This window comes from Acinonyx jubatus, chromosome B3 (assembly GCF_027475565.1).
Source record: "Acinonyx jubatus isolate Ajub_Pintada_27869175 chromosome B3, VMU_Ajub_asm_v1.0, whole genome shotgun sequence".
In the NCBI taxonomy this organism is placed as follows: domain Eukaryota; kingdom Metazoa; phylum Chordata; class Mammalia; order Carnivora; family Felidae; genus Acinonyx; species Acinonyx jubatus.
The window spans coordinates 133408796-133428976 of record NC_069386.1 but is presented as its reverse complement, the minus strand read 5'-3'; the positions used below and the strand labels follow the sequence as shown (position 1 = coordinate 133428976).

Below are 20181 nucleotides of genomic sequence, written 5' to 3'. Positions count from 1 at the left end.
CATAACTTGTGTTTGGGGAGGTGACAGGGTGCACTGCAGGGGCCTTGGGTTTGACACTGTAATGGCTGGTTTTGAATCCTGACAAAGCCGCAGCTGATTGCGTGGCCTTGGGCCAGTCACTTGGCCTCTCAGATGCTCAGTGTTTTCATCTATAAAATGGGAATAAAAATACAGATGTTTACTCTATAGACCACAGAGATTTCTTTGTGAGTCAAATCTAGCGTTTTGTGTGATTGTAGCTTTTAGAAACCAGAAAAATGGTTTATTAGTATACCATGGTGGGCTTAAAAAAAATATTTATTTATTTAGTTAGTTAGTTAGTTAGTTAGTTAGTTAGTTAGAGAATCCCAAGCAGGCTCTGCACTGTCAGCACAGAGCCTGACGCAGGGCTCAAACTCACGAACTGTGAGATCATGACTTGAGCTAAAATCAAGAGTCGAATGCTTAACTGACTGAGCCACCCAGGTGTCCCTGTGTGCCATGGCAGATTGTTATGATTACTACCTAAAATACCCATGCTTGAGGAACTGAGAAGTTTTGCAATCTTTTGTATTCTTAACCCAAGAATATATGGTATATAATCCAACAGACATGAAAATGTTCATCTACACAAAAACCTGTGTACAGATGTTCACAGGAGCTTAATTCATAGTAGCCACAAGATGAAAATAAACCAGATACCCGTTAGCTGATGAACAGATCAACAGAGGCGGTATATCCACACAGTGGAATATTGCTCAGCCATCAAACACAATGAAGCAGTGACACGTGCTACAGCATGAGTGAACCCTAAAAACGTTATGCTAAGTGAAAGAAGCCAGTCACAAAAGACTGCATTGATTCCATTTATAAGAAATGTCCAGGGGCACCTGGGTGGCTCAGTCGGTTCAGCGTCCAACTTCGGCTCGGGTCGTGATCTCATGGTCTGTAAGTTCGAGCCCCACGTCGGGTTCTGTGCTAACAGCTCAGAGCCTGGAGCCTGCTTCAGATCTGTGTTTCTCTCTCTCTCTCTCTCTCTCTCCCCCCCTCCCCTGCTCGTGCTCTGTCTTTAAACAAATTAAAAAAAAAAGAAGAAGAAGAAATATCCAGAATAGGCAAGTCTCTAGAGGCAAAAAGTGGTTTCCAGGGGCTGGAGGGAATGGGTGAATTGAAGCTGATAGCTAAAAGGTATGGGATTTTTTTTTTTTTTGAAGTGATGAAAATATCTTATAACTATGCTTTTGGTTGCACAACTCTGTCACATATTGGAAGCCATTGGATTGTAAACTTTAAGTGGGCAAACTGCATGGTATGCGGTCAATAAACCTGTTTTAAAAAAAAACATCCCAGGAGGTAGGGGCTATGACCCTCGCCCTTTCACAGATGAGGACTGAGGCTTATGGAGGCCCAGAGTCGCAAGTAGGGAAGGCAGGATTCTACCCCAGGTCCAGCAGCCCCCCGCTCCCATGCATGGAACCTCTTCACAGGATTGGTTTCACCTTATAGAGGAGGAAGAGGCCTAGAGAGGAGAATGGGCTCCCAGTGCTCTGTGTGGTGCTCCTTCCTCCATCCTAGCTCCCCACCGCTACAGGGGAGATTTCTAGAACCATCCACTGCGCTTGAATCTCCCACTCCTGCCATGGAGGCCAGAGGTTAGGAAGTGCCCGGCTGGGCTCTCAGGCACACACATGGTCCAGCAGGAGGCCTTTCAGTGGCTGGGTCACAGGTGTGATGAGATGAGGCCTGTGTGCCAGGTCTGAGGTGGGTGGTGTCCTTGACTCACAATAGCTCCTAATGTCGATGACGTCCAGTTTATTTTTCTTTTCTTGATTGATTGTACTTTTAGATTTTTTTTTAATGTTTACTTATTTTTGAGACAGACATCCACACACACACACACACACACACACACACACACACACACACACAGAGCGAGAACAGGGGAGGGGCAGAGAGGAGAGGGAGACACAGAATCCGAAACAGGCCCTAAGCTCTGAGCTGTCAGCACAGAGCCCGATGCAGGGCTTGAACTCACGAACCTGAGCCGAGGTTGGACACTTAACTGACTGAGCCACCCAGGCGTCCCTGATTGTATTTTTAGTATCATACCTAAGAAACTGTTGTCTGATTCAAGGCCAGGAAGATGCACACCAGTGTAATCTTCTGAGAGTTTTATAGTTTCAGCTCTGACCTCACAGGAAATTTTTTTTGTTGTTTTTTTGAGAGATAGAGCGCACGTACATACAAGCCAAGGAGGGGCAGAGGGAGAGAGAGAATCCAGGATTCATACCCAGTGGGGAGTCCGACGCGGGGCTCAATCCCATGACCGTGAGATCATGACCTGAGCCGAAATCAAGAGTCGGACACTCAACCAACTGTGCCACCCAGGGGTCCCACCTCGTAGGATTTTTATATTAAAGGACATGGTGTTTGAAAACCATATTTCCCGGCAGTGTGTGTGTAGCTGGTCCTGGGTGTGTGGTGGCTGCTATTATTTAAAAGTTATGGGGCGCCTGGGTGGCTCAGTCAGTTAAGCAGCCGACTTCGGCTCGGGTCACGATCTCACAGTCCGTGGGTTCGAGCCCCGCGTCGGGCTCTGTGCTGACAGCTCAGAGCCTGGAGCCTGTTTCAGATCCTGTGTCTCCCTCTCTCTCTGACCCTCCCCCGTTCATGCTCTGTCTCTCTCTGTCTCAAAAATAAATAAATGTTAAAAAAAAAATCACTTTTACTTAAAAAAAAAAAAAAAGAAAAAAAATAAAAGTTATGATGATGATGATTTTTATTTATTATCATCTTTTCCATAATTAATCTCTCACTGTGTTTCCCATCTGGCTCGCTGCCTCTTGCTCCTTCTGGAAAGACAGTGTTGCTGTTTGAACGTGTCTCTGGCACGAGAGGTGTGTGGGATTGAAGAAAAGGTACATCTGGTTACTTAGCCCCCTCCCTCCATGCCCCCCCCCCCCAATTTTCTGTTATTGCAGAGAATTTAAAAATACTTGGTGGACTCCTTAACACACTGCTGGGTCTCAGGACCCAGCCTCGAGTTAACTGCTTACGACCGCTCTTGTCTTGCCTCTGCCTTACCTCACCGTCCCCTGTGCCTGCTTGCTTTGAAGCAAATTCCACACATCATATTTAATCATAAGTCACTTCGGCATGCATCTCTACAGAATGAATCACCCCTTTCTAAAAGGGGGCCTGCAGTGTTTCAGGGGAGTGGGCCAGAGTGCCCACTGCCTCTGAGAATTGAGGGGGCAGGAATTGTGCTGGGTGCCTCTCTCACTCCCCTGTAAGGAGGCAGCTGGCGTCGTGGGCTCGGCCAGGACCCAAGCGGTCCACGGCGGGGTGCACCCTGGAGCCTGGGCTGCCACAGGGCAGGGGATTGTGTGGTGCTCCGGGCGTCAGCAGAAGGACTGACCCCAGGGGCAGGGCTGGCATGCCCCTCAGTCTGCTGGAGGGGGCAGGGCAGGATGAGCTCAGAGACCTTGGGTCAGGTCTGCTGCCGAGAAGCCACACGTTGTCCAGTCACGAGAATCCTGTTTGTTTTTCTACCTACCAACTCCTTTCCCGTCCGGGTCTTAACTGCCCTCAGCCGCTCCCTGACATAGGTTTTATTCAGAACGTGCATTTTGCGCATCAGGAAACAGAATCTCAGAGATTAACTGCGGTTTCTTTTTCACAGACCTCGGGTGAGTGGTAGACGTAGGATTTGAACTTGGGACTTGTGCCTGCGTTTTCTGTTAGATAAGAGCAGGCGCTTGCGTCTCCCTGCTCATTTCCTGTCCATAAATGGAACTGCAGAGGAAATGGTATCTGTGATGTTCACCCCGGTCCTCTCATCTGGCTCACATTCTCAGTGGGGAAGTGTTGACTTCCCCCAGCCCAGCAGACAGCGCTCGGTTTCCCTCTTGGCATCATCATCCTATGGGCCTTGGGTCGGGGGGCACCTGGCTGGCCTCTGCCCCTTCGTCCCCTCAACGGACAGCATTCTCTGGCCCCCTGACCAGGGCCGTCTGTGTCTGCTCTCCCCTCTTTTCAGGCTCCCCCCTAATGTCCAGGCTCCCTTTGTAGGTGCTCGGTGGCAGGCGTGCTGAAGGAACATGTGTTTACCATTTGCCATGGAGACCGTTTGGGCCTTTCTTCTTCTGAGTGGCGATAAAACGGTACAGGGCGCTCACCCTTCCAGCAATTTGTTTGGTAATTCTAAGAGACTTGTGAAAAATGCATGAGGCCTGTGGTACAATAGATAAGCTGAAAGGCTTGGAAGGAAATCCACTTGTGGATAGTGGGGCGATTGGAAAAACTCTTTCTTTGCCCTCTCTGTCCTTGTCCCAAAAGAGATTGTGTTTAGGAATAAGTCTTCTGTTAATACTGATGCTTTCATCCTGGGTCAAAAGCTTGTTGGCGCCTGCTTGTCAGATATTTTCCCCTTTGGTTTCTTCTAATTTCTTTCCCTCGTGAGTTTGGCTTAAATTCATGTCTTAATGATTCTGAGTTCTCTCTTTAAAGGTCACTGCCCTAATGCGTAAAAGTGGAACAAGGTCCAGCAACCACTCGGATACTCCTCTTGGGGCTTGGCTGGGGTGGAGGGGGTGATTTTTGAGGGGGAGGAAGGAGCGTGTCCGGACTTCATGGGACTCAGTTGCTGGGAGAGAATTGGGCTAGCCCATCAAAGTGAGCATCTCTGATACTGTACTGCCTTCTCTTTGAAGGAAGGCAGCAAGCATGTGCGCGGGTCCCCACCTTTACCTGCAATGCCTCTAGCAGGTGGCTATCTGTCCACTTCTAAAACAGGCCCCATGTGTGACCCTGAAGTCTGCCTCCATACATACCACTCTGCAGTTTCCTCCAATTTAGGCTTTTAAGTCACAGATGAGGGAACTGAGACCCAGAGAAGCCAGATGACCTGCGCAAGGTGACCTTGGGAGGTGATAACAGTGGGGGCATAGGTTTCTTGAGTCCTGGGCCCTTACTCTTCCCTCTGCACTAGGCTGCTTCCCGGAGTGTTGGGATAGGGGAGCGGGGGTGGGGGGGTGTTGGGGTAGTTCAGTGCCTTCAGGTCATAACCCAGAACGTGAATTCAGTGGCCAGGGTTATAGATCCAGCAGGGCAAAGCATAAAAGGCTTTCATTCATCCATGTGTCTCTAGTACTCTGCATGATGATCTGAGCGCTGTGAATGATGTGCAGTTGGTTGAATGAATGACCTTTTACGTGAAGACAGTAATATGACTTCATGTGTGTGTGGGAATCTTGGTGTCTCCTGAATGGCATGCTCTTGTGGCAGTGTAGACCTGGTTCAAAAGAGTGGTGCTGGCACGGATAGTTGCTGTTGCGGAGTCTGCAAGCCCTTCGGCGAGGCCGAGGCTGTAGGAGAGCGGATCTGGGCACGGTCCCTGGCCTGTAGGCATCTCTGGATACACCTTCCTTAAGGACACTTCCCAGGGGCGCCTGGGTGGCTCAGTCGGTTGAGTGTCCACCTCGTGATATTGGCACAGGTCCTTATCCCAAGGTCATGGGACTGAGCTCTGTGCTGAGCATGGAGGCTGCTTGAGATTTTCTCTCTCTCTCCCTCTTCCCCTCTCTCCTGCTCACACACACTCTCTCTTAAATTAAAAAAAAAAAAAAAAAAAAAAAAAAGACCCTTCTCAGCCTGCCTTCATGGTCCCTGTGGGTGTCAGATGTGGGCTTGCCGTCATCAGCTTGGTGGCTTGTTCTGTATAAGCCGGGAGGTGGGCTAGCCACTGAGCTGAATGCTGACAGTCGCCTCCTGCAGGGAGAAGAGGAAGGTGGCTTCTCTTCTGTGTTTACATCTGTGGGATGGGTGTGCAGGGAGGAGGGGATGAGAGCGTGTCCGCCCCAGGAAGTTCGTGGATGTGAGGATGGGAAGAAGGGCTCCTCACAAGCATGTACTGGCCACCCCTTAGGGACAGAAAAAATTTTTAGACATTCAAAGAAAAAGACACAAATGAGCCCATAACCAGATACTTTGGTGAGAAACACAAGGGAGGGAGCCGATTTCAGAGGAGAAGGAGATATAAATCTCTGGCTTTGTGTTGAGAGCTCTTAAAAATGATTACTAGGAACCAAAATAGGTTCACTGAAAAAAAAAGTGGTGGGGGGGGGAGTAATTCCAAATGGAGCTTTCTTTTTTGTTGATAAGGCTTACTTGAAAAGAAGCATTGTGGCTTTGTTTCTTGGCCTTTGCTGACCTCGCAGACGGATCTGGTAGACTGGGCGGGCAGGGGGATGAATTAAGCTGGTGTATTCATTCCCTGGGGTGGCCTTGACAAAGTACCACAAACTGGGTGGCTTAAAACACGGGAGTTTGTTTTTTTCCCTCTCACAGTTAAGGAGGCTAGAAGTCTGAAGTCAAGGTGTCTGCGGGGTTGGTTCCTTCTGGAGGCACCAAGAGAGAATCTGCACCCTGCGTTTCTCCTACTTTCTGGCAGTGGCCAGTAGTCCTTGGCCAGCCTTGCCTTGTAGCTGCACGACTTCAGTCACTGTCTCTCTTGTCTGATGGTCTTCTCCCTGTGTGCCTTTCTGTCCAAATTGTCCTCATCTTAAAGACACCAGTCAATGGATTAGGGGCCATCCTAATCCCGTATGGTCTCATTTTAGCTTGATTCCATCTGTAAAGACGCTATTTCCAAATAAGGTCACACTCCCAAGCACCAGGGCTTAGTAGGACTTGAACAGATCTGTGGAGGAGAACACAATGCAGCTGACAATAACAACAGCTGGTGAGTGGCCTCCCTTACACCCAGTCTTTTCTCGGAGCCCCTCTCTCGTTACTCCAGCACTCCATGTTTTTATCCTTAGAAACGCAGTGTTTTGGGGCCAGAGGGATGGTCTCATTTACTGTGTCTGTGTGCTGCTCTGGCCCACTGCTATGGCATGGCTTGTGTAGTCATGGAGGTGACAAGGGGCAGGGCCGGGATCCTTGTTTCCCTTTCCTGGAAATATTTTGCTCAGTTTCGTGTTGAATTCTGTCAGAGTTTCTTGTTCCCCATGTGCATTAGCGTCATTTCTCTCAAGGAGACCGTAACTTCCTTAAAGGCCGGTTTGGCCGTAGTTTGCTTGCATGCCCAGAGTCTAACCCTCAAGCTAGTAGGTACTGAAGAAGCATGTTGTCGGGAGCACTTGAGGCAAGGTGGCTGCCCTGTGGTGTGTTGGTCAACAAGCCTTCACGCAGACCTTCTACTGAATGCGTTCATTCCTTCTACTGAGACCTTCTACTGAGAGCGTTCCGCTCTCGCTGGCCCTGCCTCAGAATCCTTATCAGAGCAGGGTGCTGGGCCACTCTCCTTGAGTGCAGTCCACACACGGAGCAGATCTAGTTTCGGGTGAGGCTTTATCCAGGGGCCAGACGAGCTGATCAGGACCTGATTGTGCTCCTTTTTCTCAGCTCTGTTTTTCTCCCTTTGGGCTCCATTTCTGAGCTTTGGCTTTGTCCGGCCTTGCCTTCGCATCTCAGGGTGACTGCTCCCAGCTGCACAGTCTCTGTGCTTCCTCTTCTCCCCAGTGTAGAAGACGATGGTCTTGTCCCAGCATTCCTAGTGAGAACTCCAAGCCTGCCTCTGATTGGATCGACTCTGGTCACATGTTCTCTCCTGAACCAGTGGCCAGGGCGGAATATGCTGATTGGTCTGACCAATGTCATGTGATCTCGGTGTGGCTGAGTGCATGGGGGCAGCTTCCCCAGACTGTGTGGGCCCCCAGACGGAAGGCAGGGCTGGTGGAGGGAGGGGGAAGGGAGGGATGGATGAGGGAAGGGCACGTGGGATGGCATCTTGCGGAAGCCTCATGTCAGCGTCAGTCCCCCACCTCCAACCAGAAGAGATGTGTTTTCCTTTCAGGAATACATCGATGCGCACCCTGAGACCATTGTCCTGGACCCCCTTCCTGCCATCAGGACCCTGCTTGACCGCTCCAAGTCCTATGAACTCATCCGGAAGATCGAGGCCTACATGAAAGGTACGGACACATGTGGCTTGGTGCCTGTGGCAGGTGGCCGTCACAGGGAGGCCACTGCATGGGGTGGGAGGCGGGCGGGGGAGTGTCTGATCTTTTTAGGCCCTTTGGGACAGGTAGCAGTTGAATTCCGTGGGGGCGCACATTCTTGGGAGGGCCCTTTTCTCTCCTGTGACCGGCAGAGTTAGGAAAGAAAAGCCCCAGGGTGCTCATTGGGAGAGAGAGTGGCTGCAACCACTTCAAGACGGTTTTGTTTTGTTGTCTTAAACCCACAGAGTGGCGATGAAGTGTCCCGATAACACAGTGGTTAGAGAGCAGGAGTGTGTGTAGAATAGCTGAGCAGCGGGCGGGGAAGGGGAGTTATGTAACCGGGCAAAGGAGACAAACAGAAATTGAAGGGCCTTTAATCAAACACATGGAGATGTGTAATGTGGCGGCTGGACCTCGTGGGGTACGCTCTGTTCTGGAGGGCAGGCGCCTCCCGCTTAGCTGCGGGAGCTTTTCCTGCCAGCCACATCCTCTTGTCCTTGAGGACTCATTCTCCCCACCTCCCTGGGCTGGGCAGCCCCAGAGAAGTGGGACTGCCTTCCTGAGGTGTTTATTCATGTGAGAAGGGCTTTTTTGGAAAGATTCGTGTTAACAGTGACTTAGTTCTCTTTGCCTGGTCCCAGCATTCCCTGCTGAGAGTTCTGGTTTAATTTTAAGGAAAAGTGCTTTGCCTGTGTCCTGGGCCTGTATGAAGATTCATCGTATAGCCCCCGTTCCTGCCATCCAGATCATGAGTGTGGCCTGTCTGGGCTGCCTTGAACCCGGAACCCTAGTGACTTGGTCCGTCGTTGTTTTGTGTGATGGTGGAACCGGTGGGGACTTGGGCTTTGCCGGACCAGAGGCAGCCTGTCTGCAAGGTTATGCCTTCTTACATTCCTTCTTCCAGTGCTCATGAAGGTGGCTTTGGTCATTCTGTTTTGCAGACAGTAGTGGAGACTGAGAGCTTAGCAGATGGACTGACATCACACAGCCTGTGGGTCGCAGAGCCAGCATCCAGTCCGGTCTCTCCAACTCGGGCTCCTAGCTCCTCGCCCTTAAGCTTAACTTACATGTTCATGGCCAGAGGGCCCTGGATCTGACAAGCACCTTGTATGGAGCAGTCATGGACCTTGCCCAGGAGAGTTGGAACGTGCCCTGTGGAAGAGCTGGGTGTTGGACGTGGCTGTCCTGGAGGGGGTCTCGAGGCCTGTTTCCCTGGGTGTCTGGCATTTAGCAGGTGGCATAGAGCATGGGCTTCCTGGGTGGCCCCCAAATGCCAGGCTCTCTCAGCATGCCAGCATCCGTTTTCCCTTGGGCCTGGAATGGCCAGTGATGATGTTAATTTCCCTTCCCTTTGCATCGTTTCCCTGGGTCCCACTAGAACCCTCCGATGAGAAGGAAGATCCATAGGGACATTGTGGCTAAACTTTGCTTCTGGAAATCCTCCTCTTCTCAGGAGTTGTGGGCATTGGATATCAACTGTGTGAAGGGACAGGAGATGACTCCAGTCCTGATGAGAAGGCCCAATTAGCGGGAGGAGTTGAGGTCAGCAGCCATGTCTTGTGTCAAGTCCATGAGAAGAGTGAGGTGTTCTAACGGGGTCAGGGAGGTCACCACTGAGACGGCTTTTTCAGAGCAAAGAACACAGGCTTTGGGGGGAGACAGACTGAGGTTGTATCTGAATCTGGGCTCTTGTTGCCATGTGGCCTTGACCAAGTCCCTTGACCTAGCTCTGCTTGTTTTCTGTAAGATGTTGGTAATAAGTGGTTTATCCACAGGGTCTGGGGTTGAGCTAATTGGGATGACATCTGATGAGCACTTAGCATGGGTCCTGGCTCATGGTGTCACCGGGAATGGCAGCTGTTGGCACAGCTCCCGTTACCCTAGCAGGGGCTGGAGCGTCTGGACTGGATCTTGGAGTCTCTCTCAGTGTTCATGCCTAGAGAATCAGGGCTGGGGTCAAGGGTGAGCCTGGGCCTGGACTGTGAGTGTGCACAAGAAGCAGGGCTGTCCTTGGTGGGCGAGACTGAGGGGGACAGCCTGGGCCTCCCAGATCAGGCTGTTGTGTGAGCAGAGTGGGAGAGGGCCGCAGCGTGGGGGGCTTGTGTGTGGCCTGCAGACCGCTGGGTCGGTGTGGGGGACTTGGAATGCCTTGTGCAGTTGGGGACCTCGCTCATGAGCAGCCATGGAAAGGGTGTGAGCTGGTGAGTGAAGGGTTCGAATATACCTGCGATCAGTGTAGGTGTGGCCCGGGGACAGGTTCTGATGGGCATTACCTATATGCTGTTGTAAGGGTGCCCCACACCGAGCCATAGGTGCGAGGGCCCGGTGACCGACCCCCAGTGGGGAGGGAATCAGACCCCATGCTGCCGGGTCCGAGAAACCTCAAACTCAGGTGTCATCAGCTCGGGAGCTGCCTGCAGGGTTGGGGGGTGGGGAAGCCCCCTCCATGGCCAGCAAGAACGTGTTGACCAAACCCTCCAGGCAGGCTTGGTCCTAGGCCAGCAGGAATTGTTTTGTGGGTGGGCCATGACCGCTGCGCCCTGGATTTTCCTTATCGTGCACACCGAGCTGGGCTGGCATTCTTCCAGGAGGGTGGGCAGAAGCTGGGATTTCCTGGAGCCTTTTCCTGCCCCCATCCCCCCACGGCTGTTCTTGTGGAAGCACTGCGGGCTCCCACCTTCCATCCTCCCGGAGTGGGGGCTCCTCCTCCCTGCAGATGCAGAGAACCTTCTCTGGGAGGCACATTCCCGGCACTCCTCCGCCCCACTCCTGCTATTCCTGGAGGCAGCCTGTTAAGCGTACTGTAAATGGCCGTGATTACCCTGTAAGCTCCTCAGGCAATTAGAGCAGTCCAAGTGACACTTTCTGCGTGGGAAGAAGGGGCTGGGTGGAGACCTCCTTGAGGTGTCCTGTCCTTCAGCTGAGGTGGCTCTCTCTCTGCCTCGGAGAGCCTGGACTGCTGCAGGGACAGACCCGGGGAGGCTGCTAGGGGAGGTGACCAGGGCTGCCTGCTCAGTGAGGGTGGGTGTGGCACAGGGGGGGGGGCGGGGAGTGGAGGGGTCCACGCCCAGGCAGGCCTTCTGTCTCAACGTGCAGCGTTCAGTGTCAGCTGTGCAGACAGGGGAGGCCTGCTGTCTGGAGCCCCTGGCTCCCCGTCAGACTACCTGGGTGCCATCTCGGTTCCATGCTCCCAGACCTCACCCTCTTCTAATCCAGAGCCTGGAGGGGAGGCGGGGTCCTTTCTCTGCCTCGGACCTGCTAACATTTGCCCATTTGGTTAGTGCTAGGGTTGCCGTAGCAACAGAGACCGGAAGTAACGGTGGCTTAAATCAGATGGGACTTCGTTTCCATGTCATGGAAAACCCAGAGGGAGAACCCAGACTTCTTCCAGCTGATTGTTCTGTGATGTGGGCCTCCTGGTCCACAGTGGTGCTGCTGAGACTCCAGCCGTCACATCCAAGATCTAGACATAAGGGTGGGGAGGCGCTAAGGAAAAGGAAGCAAGGGGAAACAGCCTTAGTTATCTTTAAGGAAAGGCCCTGGAAGCCACACCACGATGCTCTGTCCACGGCCAGGACTGAGTCCCAAACTGAGCTGCAAGGGAGTCGGGGAATGTGCTTTCTGTTCTGGGCAGCTACAATGTGCAAGCTTTGTCACTGTGGAAGAAGAGGGAGAACAGATTTGAGGAACAGTTAGTCCATCTGAGACTCCTTCCTTCCTTCCTTCCTTCCTTCCTTCCTTCCTTCCTTCCTTCCTTCCATCCTTCGGGGAAGTGGGTTGCTACATGGGGAATCCATGGGTGAATGATTCTTGGAATGACAATTTCTCCTCCAGGTAGCCAGAGGCTATGGCCTCAGCCTGTGACCTTAGCAGTAAGCTCCTTCCACACAGCAGCTCAAAGCAGTGTCAGGTCACTAGGCTTGCAGAGTGAGCCACCCCAGAGCGTTTGGGCCACAGGTTTCTCTAATAGATGACTGTTTCTGGGCAGGGTCACACCCACACCCCTTAGCCAGAGGCAACAGATGGCACTAACCTGGATCCAATTCAGACCAAGTGCAGGAACCTCCCAGAAATGAAACATTGCCTGGTGCAGGCTTGGGGACGGGGAGGGAGTGAGGGGAGGGAGGCTGGGGCAGTAAGTCGTGATTGCCCAGCACGTGTCTGCAGGCCTTTTCTCTCCCTGCCACCTGCTTTGCCGCCCAGGGCCAAGATTTTGAGATGGAAACCCCAAGGCCCAGGCCTGGCTCTGCCACCCCAACTGAGCAATTCTGGGCAAGGCTCTGGCTGGCTCCTGAACTGGCCAACGCGATACGAGAGCAAGCTGGGCTGTGATTGGATGACACAGGCTTGTCTTCTTGACCCTGGGAGTCAGGGGTGGGGTGGGGGCAGTGGCTGATGGAGCGTGTCGGGACAGAGGGCTCAGGAGACCCTTCAGAGCTGATGACAGCTGTGGGTGATGGGTGACGTGCTCTGGAGGTGACAGATGGCCATCGGGACGCCAGGCCTCCCTGGAGAGGGAGGTGCACACCACTGATGGAGCAATTCTGCCTGTGGTTTTATGGGAAATTAATCAGGGCTCCTCTTGGAGGCCATTGGGAAGCTGGATTGAAAATGGAGTCATCTAGATGGCAAGTGAAGAGAAAGGAACATTCCTCAGAGCCTGGAGGAATAATTCCCCACAGAGCCTCGGTTGGGTGAGGGTGGCCAGTGGGGGAGGGGTGTGGTGGAGCTGGGGGGCGCACAGGCCTGTGGGTGTGAAAGAAGAGGCCAGGGAAGGGGCTTGGGGTCAAGGCTTGGGGCTCTGATCTGCCTGTGCTCCCTGCCTTGTGACCTGAGGAGGTCGCTTTCCTCTCTGAGCTTCCTCTGTCGGGGCTTGGGTGGGCACTGAGGCAGCACTTCCTGCACACCAGGCACTGTCCGAAGCACTTTAGCTAATTTAACCCTCGCAGTGACCCTATGAGAAAGGTTCGACACTGAAGTGCGTGGGCTTGTCAGTTCAGGCCACGGAACTACTTTGGGGGGCAGAGCTGGGATCTGAACCGAGCGCCATCCGTCTGTGCTCTCAGCTGCTGGTCCCTGAAACCCTGGGTGCACTGCTTGCTCCTCCCACGCCATCCCTGACACGGACCGGACCGACACCCCGTCCCGGACCGACACCCCGTCCCTGACACGGACTGACTGAGGCAGAGGCCTGGATGGACACAGAGAGGGGCTCTGCTGGGACTACCAGCTGGTGGCACTCTTGGGTGCCCTCTGCTGTTCAGGAGGTGACACCGACCCCAGAAGGTCCCTGGGGTCCACTCCACCGAGAAATGAGCAGCTCTGCTTGAAACGGTCACTGAGGCTCTGTGCCCCAGAGTTCCGGAGGAAACAGGAGTCCTGTCTGTTCGGTTTGAGAGCAGCCACATACGGTGATGGAAGAGAACAGACTTTGGTCCTGACAGACTGGGCTCAGCTCCCCTCGTTGGGCCTGCGCAGTCACTGGTTCCCTCTGAGTCGTTTGCTCATCTGTACCGAGGGGTTGCTTTCACCTCCCTGGGGGCCAGTGTGCAGCGGGTCGGGCCCTGTTCGTTGCAGCGAGTGCCGGTGGCCCAGAGTTGGGTGTCCCATCCCGTCGGCTCCCTCTCCTTGGTCCTGCTGGGCGCCCAGGTTCTAGGCGGGAGGCATGTGGCAGAAACTGGTAGTGGGTGGCGGGGCTTGGAGTCGAGGACAAGGAGGACAGGAGTGAGCGCACCCCAAGGACTGTCAGTCCCGAGTCAGCCAGCTTCCAGCCTGATTTTGTGCAGGAGGCTGGGGTTTTGAAACAGCCTGCCAAATAAACACTCCATACGCATTGAGTGGGCTTCACAGGAGGCCTTACGGTGCCTGCCTGCCTGTGTCTCCCTTGAGTGTCAGCCAGCCTGACCGACAGCGCTGAGGCCAAGGGGACAGAGCACCAGGCTGGGCCCGGGCAAACTCCTGGAGCAGGTGGCTGTGCAAATGGGCCTCTACAAGCTTGGGTGGGGGTGGGGGCTTTGGATGGGTGCTTGGCTCCTGGTTTCCCTCCTGGACTTGGGGGCATGTGGGAGAAACACTGTCCTCATTTTTCATGTCGGCTGCTTCCCATGACCCAGGTAGAGACCCCGTGTTCAGATCGAGGCAGAGGGTCGCCAGAGCAGGATGGTGGGTAGATCACCTTCTGTGGGCCCGGCCGAGGGAGGCACCTTCCCAGCATTAGGTGGCGCCTGGGCCTGAACCTAGTGGCATTTTGGTGGTGCCCTGGTGAGCCTCCCTTTGTTACCTGCCAAGAGGAGGTAGATGCTGAGGATAGTACTGAGGACCATGCCTGGCCCTGGGCGGGCAGCTCCTCCTCTCCTCGTGGTGAATCCTCTCAGCAACGAGAAAGTGGAGGCTGAGAGAGGGGAGGGTTTCAGAAGTCTTCACATCGAGCCCTGTGCCGACTCCAAAACCAAGCCTCCTTCCTACACCAGATGCATTTTGCAGCTGATTCTCTGAACCCCACCCATCTCCGTGCCCTCTGCTCGCCCTGGGTGGGGTCTGCTCCTGTCCTTGGCTCCGGGTCAGAGGCCACACCTGCCATGCGGGCCTGGGGCCAGGGTTCACCTCTGCTGCTGTCTGGGCATCGGGCCCTGCAGGGACTCTGTGTCTCTCTCCTCTCCACCCACCTGCCTGCCGGCTCATCCTCAGCCCTCAGAGGTCCCCTTCTGAAGTGAGGCCCTGTATCACCCACAGGAATCCTGAGGGTGTTGACCCTGCCAGACGGGCTCACAGTGGAGACCGCAGAGCCCAGAGCACGGGAGGACCTCCCACAGGCTCACGTCTGCTCACTGCTTGTCCCCGCCTGCCCCCCACAGGCCTAGGCCTGCTCATTCTCCTCCCGCCTGAGAGCTGTTTCCTTTGTGTCTCCCCACCCTGGCCTACCTGCAGCGGGGGGATGACAGGTGCCTTGGGGAATGCACAGACCCCAGCCTGCTCTTCAGCAGCCTCCATCTTGACACATTCTGCGTTCCAGAAGGCTGAGGGCTGTGCCCGGAGGGCAGCGGCCCTTGTTCCTTGGGGAAACAGACTCAGCTTCTGCCTCAAAGCTCTCAAGGTCCAGGCCTCCTAGTGCCGGGGCCCAGGGGCTGGTCTTACTGGGTCAGGGACGTGGAGATGCAGTGACTCCCTTTGGGGGGAGGGTGCAGGTGTCTCCTCACTTCTTGTTTTCTGCAGTTATACTGGAAGCCAGAGTCCCAGAGCTGGTATGGTCTGACCGAATGACAGCAGACCAGCACCCAGCTCCTCACCTTGCCTTCCCGCTGCCATGGCGGCCTGATAGGGGTGCCCCCTCCATGCTGGCGCTGACGTTCTCTCTTTGGCAGTCCTTTGCCAAATTCCTCACTCCCTCTGCCATAGTCTAGGACACAGGACTGGAGGTTACAAGGAGAGATTCCGGGAGTGGAGTGGGCTCTCATGGTGGCTGGTTTGCAGCCTCCCAAGGAGACTCAGGTCCGTTCTTGGAAAGAACTTTCCTGTTTGTGCCCTCAGAGCTTCTCACTGGACCTTCCAAGCCTTTGGGACTATAGCAGCCAGGCAGGGGCAGCCCCTTCCCCCACGGGTGCCTCCCTCCAGCTCCGTCTAGCCCAGTATCTCTGGATGAGATACCAGGCTTCTTGCTCGTGTGCTGGCACACAGACCCCACTGTCTCCTCCTGACCCTGTCTCCTCCTGACCCCGAGACACACCCCTCCACCCCTCCTGACTGACCCCACCAGGCTCTGATGGCTCCTCCAGGCCGGTCCTTTCTTCCCTGAATATGCAGGGCTTCCCCCCAGGGCCAGTTGGTGAGCCAGATGCTGTTTGTCTTTGAGACCCTGGCTCCCTTTTCTGGAGTTTCTTTCCCCTTGTTGTGATGACCAACCCCTGCAGACTTGAGACTCCCAGGAACCTGCCCCACATCCCCCATCACACTCAAGAGTCTCCCAGCACCCACAATAAGAAATCTCAACGTCTTTTCCCTGGGACATAGTAGGACAGACCGATACTCAAAACATACTTGTTGGTCACGTTGATCAGAAAGTATCAGATACTAGTCATTTACACTGTAGTGTGAATTTAAGGTCCACTTTGTGTCTTCCCAGTTGAAAGAGATCTTGAGTTCTCAGTGCCTCCAAAGCTGCTCTTCTCTATATCTTTAAGATGAGGAAAGGGGCCCAGAGAAGTTGTAGGACTGAGCCAGCACCACTCGGTGCTCTTTCCATGGGCCTCACACCTCTGTAGCAGTCTCCTCAGAAGCATCACGAGTCAGACTGCCTGGGTTCGGATGCTGTCTTTACATTAGCTGTGTGCATTTAGGCAAGTTATTTAACTGTCCCGAGCCTGAGTTTTCCTATCTGTAAAATGGGGATAATCATAGTAGCACCTTCCTCATAGGGTGGTTGTGAGAATGAAACATGATTATGCATTTAAGGCTTACTCAATAGACAGTAATTCTGGGTGACACTGCATTGTGGTTTCAGACCACACCATGTGTGTTGTGACCCTGCCAATCTTGAGTTCTTTCTCTTCTGTTTAGCACTAGATTTGTGCTGGTGAGCTGGATTGTGGGCCTTCCGACCCCCACGAGACCAGGCCCCTCCAGGGCAGTGCTCCCCTCTGCTTCCATCCTCCCCGAACACCCAGTCCCATGTTTGTCAATGCATCGCCTGGGTTTATTTCCCCCAAACAAGAATTTTCAGGGTGACCCCTCATGTAGCACACTCAAGGCTTTTGTCCTGTTTCCATTGCCTTTTTTTTTTATCAGTTATTATAGTTTTATGGTTAAGTTCACATTATACAGTTTTTAGTGTAATTTTTTTATTTTTAAGTAATTTTAGATTTACCAAAAAAGTTGCGAAACATGGTACACTAAGTTTCCTTATGCCCTTCCACAGCTGTGGCTTGTGTCAACATTCATGTGACTGTGAATTCACATCAGTAGCAATGCCATTGATTACCAGTTTCACCAGCTTTCTCACCACTGCCCTTCTCCTGGTCGTTCTTGTCTGTGGTCTCCTCCCGTCTGGGGCAGGGCTTCAGGCTGCTTGTCTTTCGTGACCCGGGCAGTTTGGAAGAGCCCTGCCCATTTATTTTGCCAGCCTCACTTTGGGTTTATCAGATGTTTTCCAGTGTTAACGGGATTCGGTTGACATTCTGCATTTTGGGCAGGAACGCCACACCAGCAATGCCGTGCCCTCCTTTGCACATCCTGTCTATCAGGAGGCCATGACGTTCTGTGTGTTCTATCTGGTTAACTGATCATTTGGTCGGAGTGCTGTGTGTCACGTTTCTCTACTGTTCGTTTCTATTTTTCTCTGTAATTAGCAGTTATCTTATAACTTTGCAGACCTTATAACCTTTGCAGACACCCTGTTTCTCGTCATACTTTTCCTGCTATTTTAGAACCATTGATGGTTCTTGATGACAAGTGTTGCTACTGTGGTACTTGCCAAATGGTCATCATATCGAATTTTTAAAAATAAGCATGCCCCTCTTCAAACCAGGGCCTTTGCAGACATCCATAAGAGGGCACTTCGTGGAGCCCTAGCATATTCTCATTTGTAAGTAAAGAGAAAGGTGAAGATGAGAATTAAGGAGGAAGAAAGGGGATTGCGTTGGAGAAAGTTCTTTGCCACAGGACTTCTCAGAGCCTTTAATGTGTCAGTTTGACTCTCGAGTCTTCTGGAGGGTGGTGTGATGAATTTCACCACTGATGGTAAGATATAGTGGTAGTTTATATCCCACAAATAGGGGGAAAGTGCTAATTAAATTGTGATACAGCATCAATGATGAGACACATCTCAACCTCCGAGATGGAAAATGAAAAAACATATGTCTTAGGGGCGTCTGGGTGGCTCAGTCAGTTAAGTGTCTGCCTCTTGATTTCAGCTAAGGTCATGATCTCATGGTTTGTGGGTTCAAGCCCTGTGTTGGCTCTGCACTGATGGTGTGGGTCCTGCTTGGACCTCTCTCTCTCTCTCTCTCTCTCTCTCTCTCTCTCTCTCTCTGCCTTTCCCCTGCTCGCTCTCCTCCTCTCTCAAAATGGATAAACACTTGAAAAAATTTAAGAAAAAGAAAAAAGAAAAAACACATGTCTTAGAATCAATGGAATATGGCAGTATTCGGCTTTCCCCCCCTAATCGGTTGTAGGCCCCCCTCCTCCTCTCTGTAGGGCTTCTGGTGAAAGGCTTGCCCCGCCCACCACACTTTAAGAATCCCCAGACTGGGCGCCGCTCACCTCCAACTCTGCACAAACCTGACCTTGAATTCCCTCCATATCAACAGGCAGGGCCCTGATTGTTGGTGACTCACTTCCCAGAGGCAGCTGCTTTTAATGGTGTGGAATCCACCCTTCTAGACCCTTCTCATACACGTACAAATATATGTACGTACTTTAAAAAAGAAAAGAAGCAGAAGCAGACTACACGTGTTCTCATAAAGCTTGTTTTTTTCCCTACTTAGTATGTATCTTGGCTTCTTTCCATGGCCCATGAAAGAGGAGGGAGATAGGTCTGCTTGGCTCTTTTTTGGTGGCAACATAATATTTCAGCACATGATTGATAGACTCATAATTTGCTTGATTATATTAAGCTCATAAGGACATTCCAGTTTAATTTTTTTTTATTCAACCGGGCTGTAGTAAACATAGATTTTTGCATATTTCTCTAACATTAATTCCTAGAAGTAGAATTCCTCAGAGAGAGATTTTTGTAAACATTGCTCACATTGGCAGGTACCGCTGGATTGTTCTTCAAAAAGTTTGAGTAAATGTCACTCTCCTATGCCCATCGTCCAGGGAAATGATACCTATCTTAAGGGGCATTTCTTCCGTCATTGACAAGATAGAGCATCTCTCTTTTTTTTTTTTTTTTTAATGTTAATGTATTTTTAAGAGAGAGGGAGAGAGAGGAAGGGGCAGAGAGAGAGGGAGACACAGAATCTGAAGCAGGCTCCAGGCTCTAAGCTGTCAGCACAGAGCCCAACGCGGGGCTCGAACTCACGAGCCGTGAGATCATGACCTGAGCCGAAGTCGGACGCTTAACCGACCGAGCCACCCAGGCATCCCTGATAGAGCATCTCTTTATATGCTTATTGGCCCTTTGCATTTCTTCTATGTGTGAGTCTCTTCATTTGCCCACTTCTCTGTTGGGTTGGTGGTCTTCTTCTTCCTGATTGGTTACCATCCTTTCTGGATTAAGGAAGTTGTCTCCTTGTTTAAAATATAGACTGTTTCATCGATGGAAGCTTCATCTTTGCACTGGGGCCAAGCTAACATTTTCTGTTCTGCTTTTAGAATATGAGCTGCCAGAGAGAGCACTTTAAACATTATTTTTGAAACGTCTTGAAAACAAAAAAAGGCTGCTGCATTTTGGGAGCTGGAGCTGAGTGGGGGCAGCGGGTGTCTGCCTCGGTCCGGAAGGGGCCATAAATCACTGGAAACAGCTGCCATGGAGTTAATCCACATTTTGCCAGCAGCCGTTTCCATCAGCTGGAGTAGGGCTCAGGAATGTCCGTGTCTCTGCCTGGGCCCGTGTCTGGCTCCTCTGTTCCGGGGCTTTGTGAACGTCCCAGTGCAAACAGCACTCTGGGCCCTGGAGATGAAGCAGGTCATTAGCTAAGTCAGATGGGAGGAAACTGCTCATCCAGCTGACCAGGGCCGTGTCAGACCGGGAGATGTCCGAGCTGTGGCATTTCTTTCTCTCTGTCCCTGCCCACAAGCAACCCCCCTCCCTCAGTTTCGGGCTGATTCCACATCTTCCAGTGTCTGCCCCCTCCTCCCGCCACCACCCCGACAACTCACCTGTAGCCAGAGAGCCCGAGGCTCAAGCTGCGGGCAGGGAGGCAGCAGCTGCGGCAAGGCCTTTGGGGCCCTCAGAGCCTCCAGGGAGCAGGGTAGGGGCTGCAGCCGCTGGTGAAGAGTGCCCTCCACCCCCCGGCCCCAAACGACAGTCAAGTCAAGGACCCATGTCAGCGAGGCCACCTTTGGAGAAGACTGCCAGGGGGTTTTCACTCCGCTGCCTCAGAAAGCTCTGGCCGTGGCTGAGAACACTGTCAGGCCTGCGAACGTGTCGTCTGTCTCATGTTCTCTCGGCCCGTTGCTGACGTCGCTGTTTTTCTGATCCTGCGCTGGGGACTGACAGCTCACATCTGACCTTGTCTTCTGAGCCTGAGGATGCTGCTCG

At 52.6% G+C, this 20181-nt stretch overlaps 1 protein-coding gene across 5 annotated transcripts in view; it reads left to right on the top strand.

Moving 5' to 3' along the window:
- The window catches only part of ITPK1 (inositol-tetrakisphosphate 1-kinase), a 178769-nt gene that overhangs the window by 123463 nt on the left and 35125 nt on the right, over positions 1–20181 (top strand). For all 5 annotated transcript variants that reach the window (XM_053224865.1, XM_053224864.1, XM_053224863.1 and 2 more), the window contains one exon: positions 7838–7955. In XM_053224865.1, the coding sequence (XP_053080840.1) occupies positions 7838–7955 (118 nt within the window). The remainder of the gene's footprint in view (positions 1–7837; positions 7956–20181) is intronic.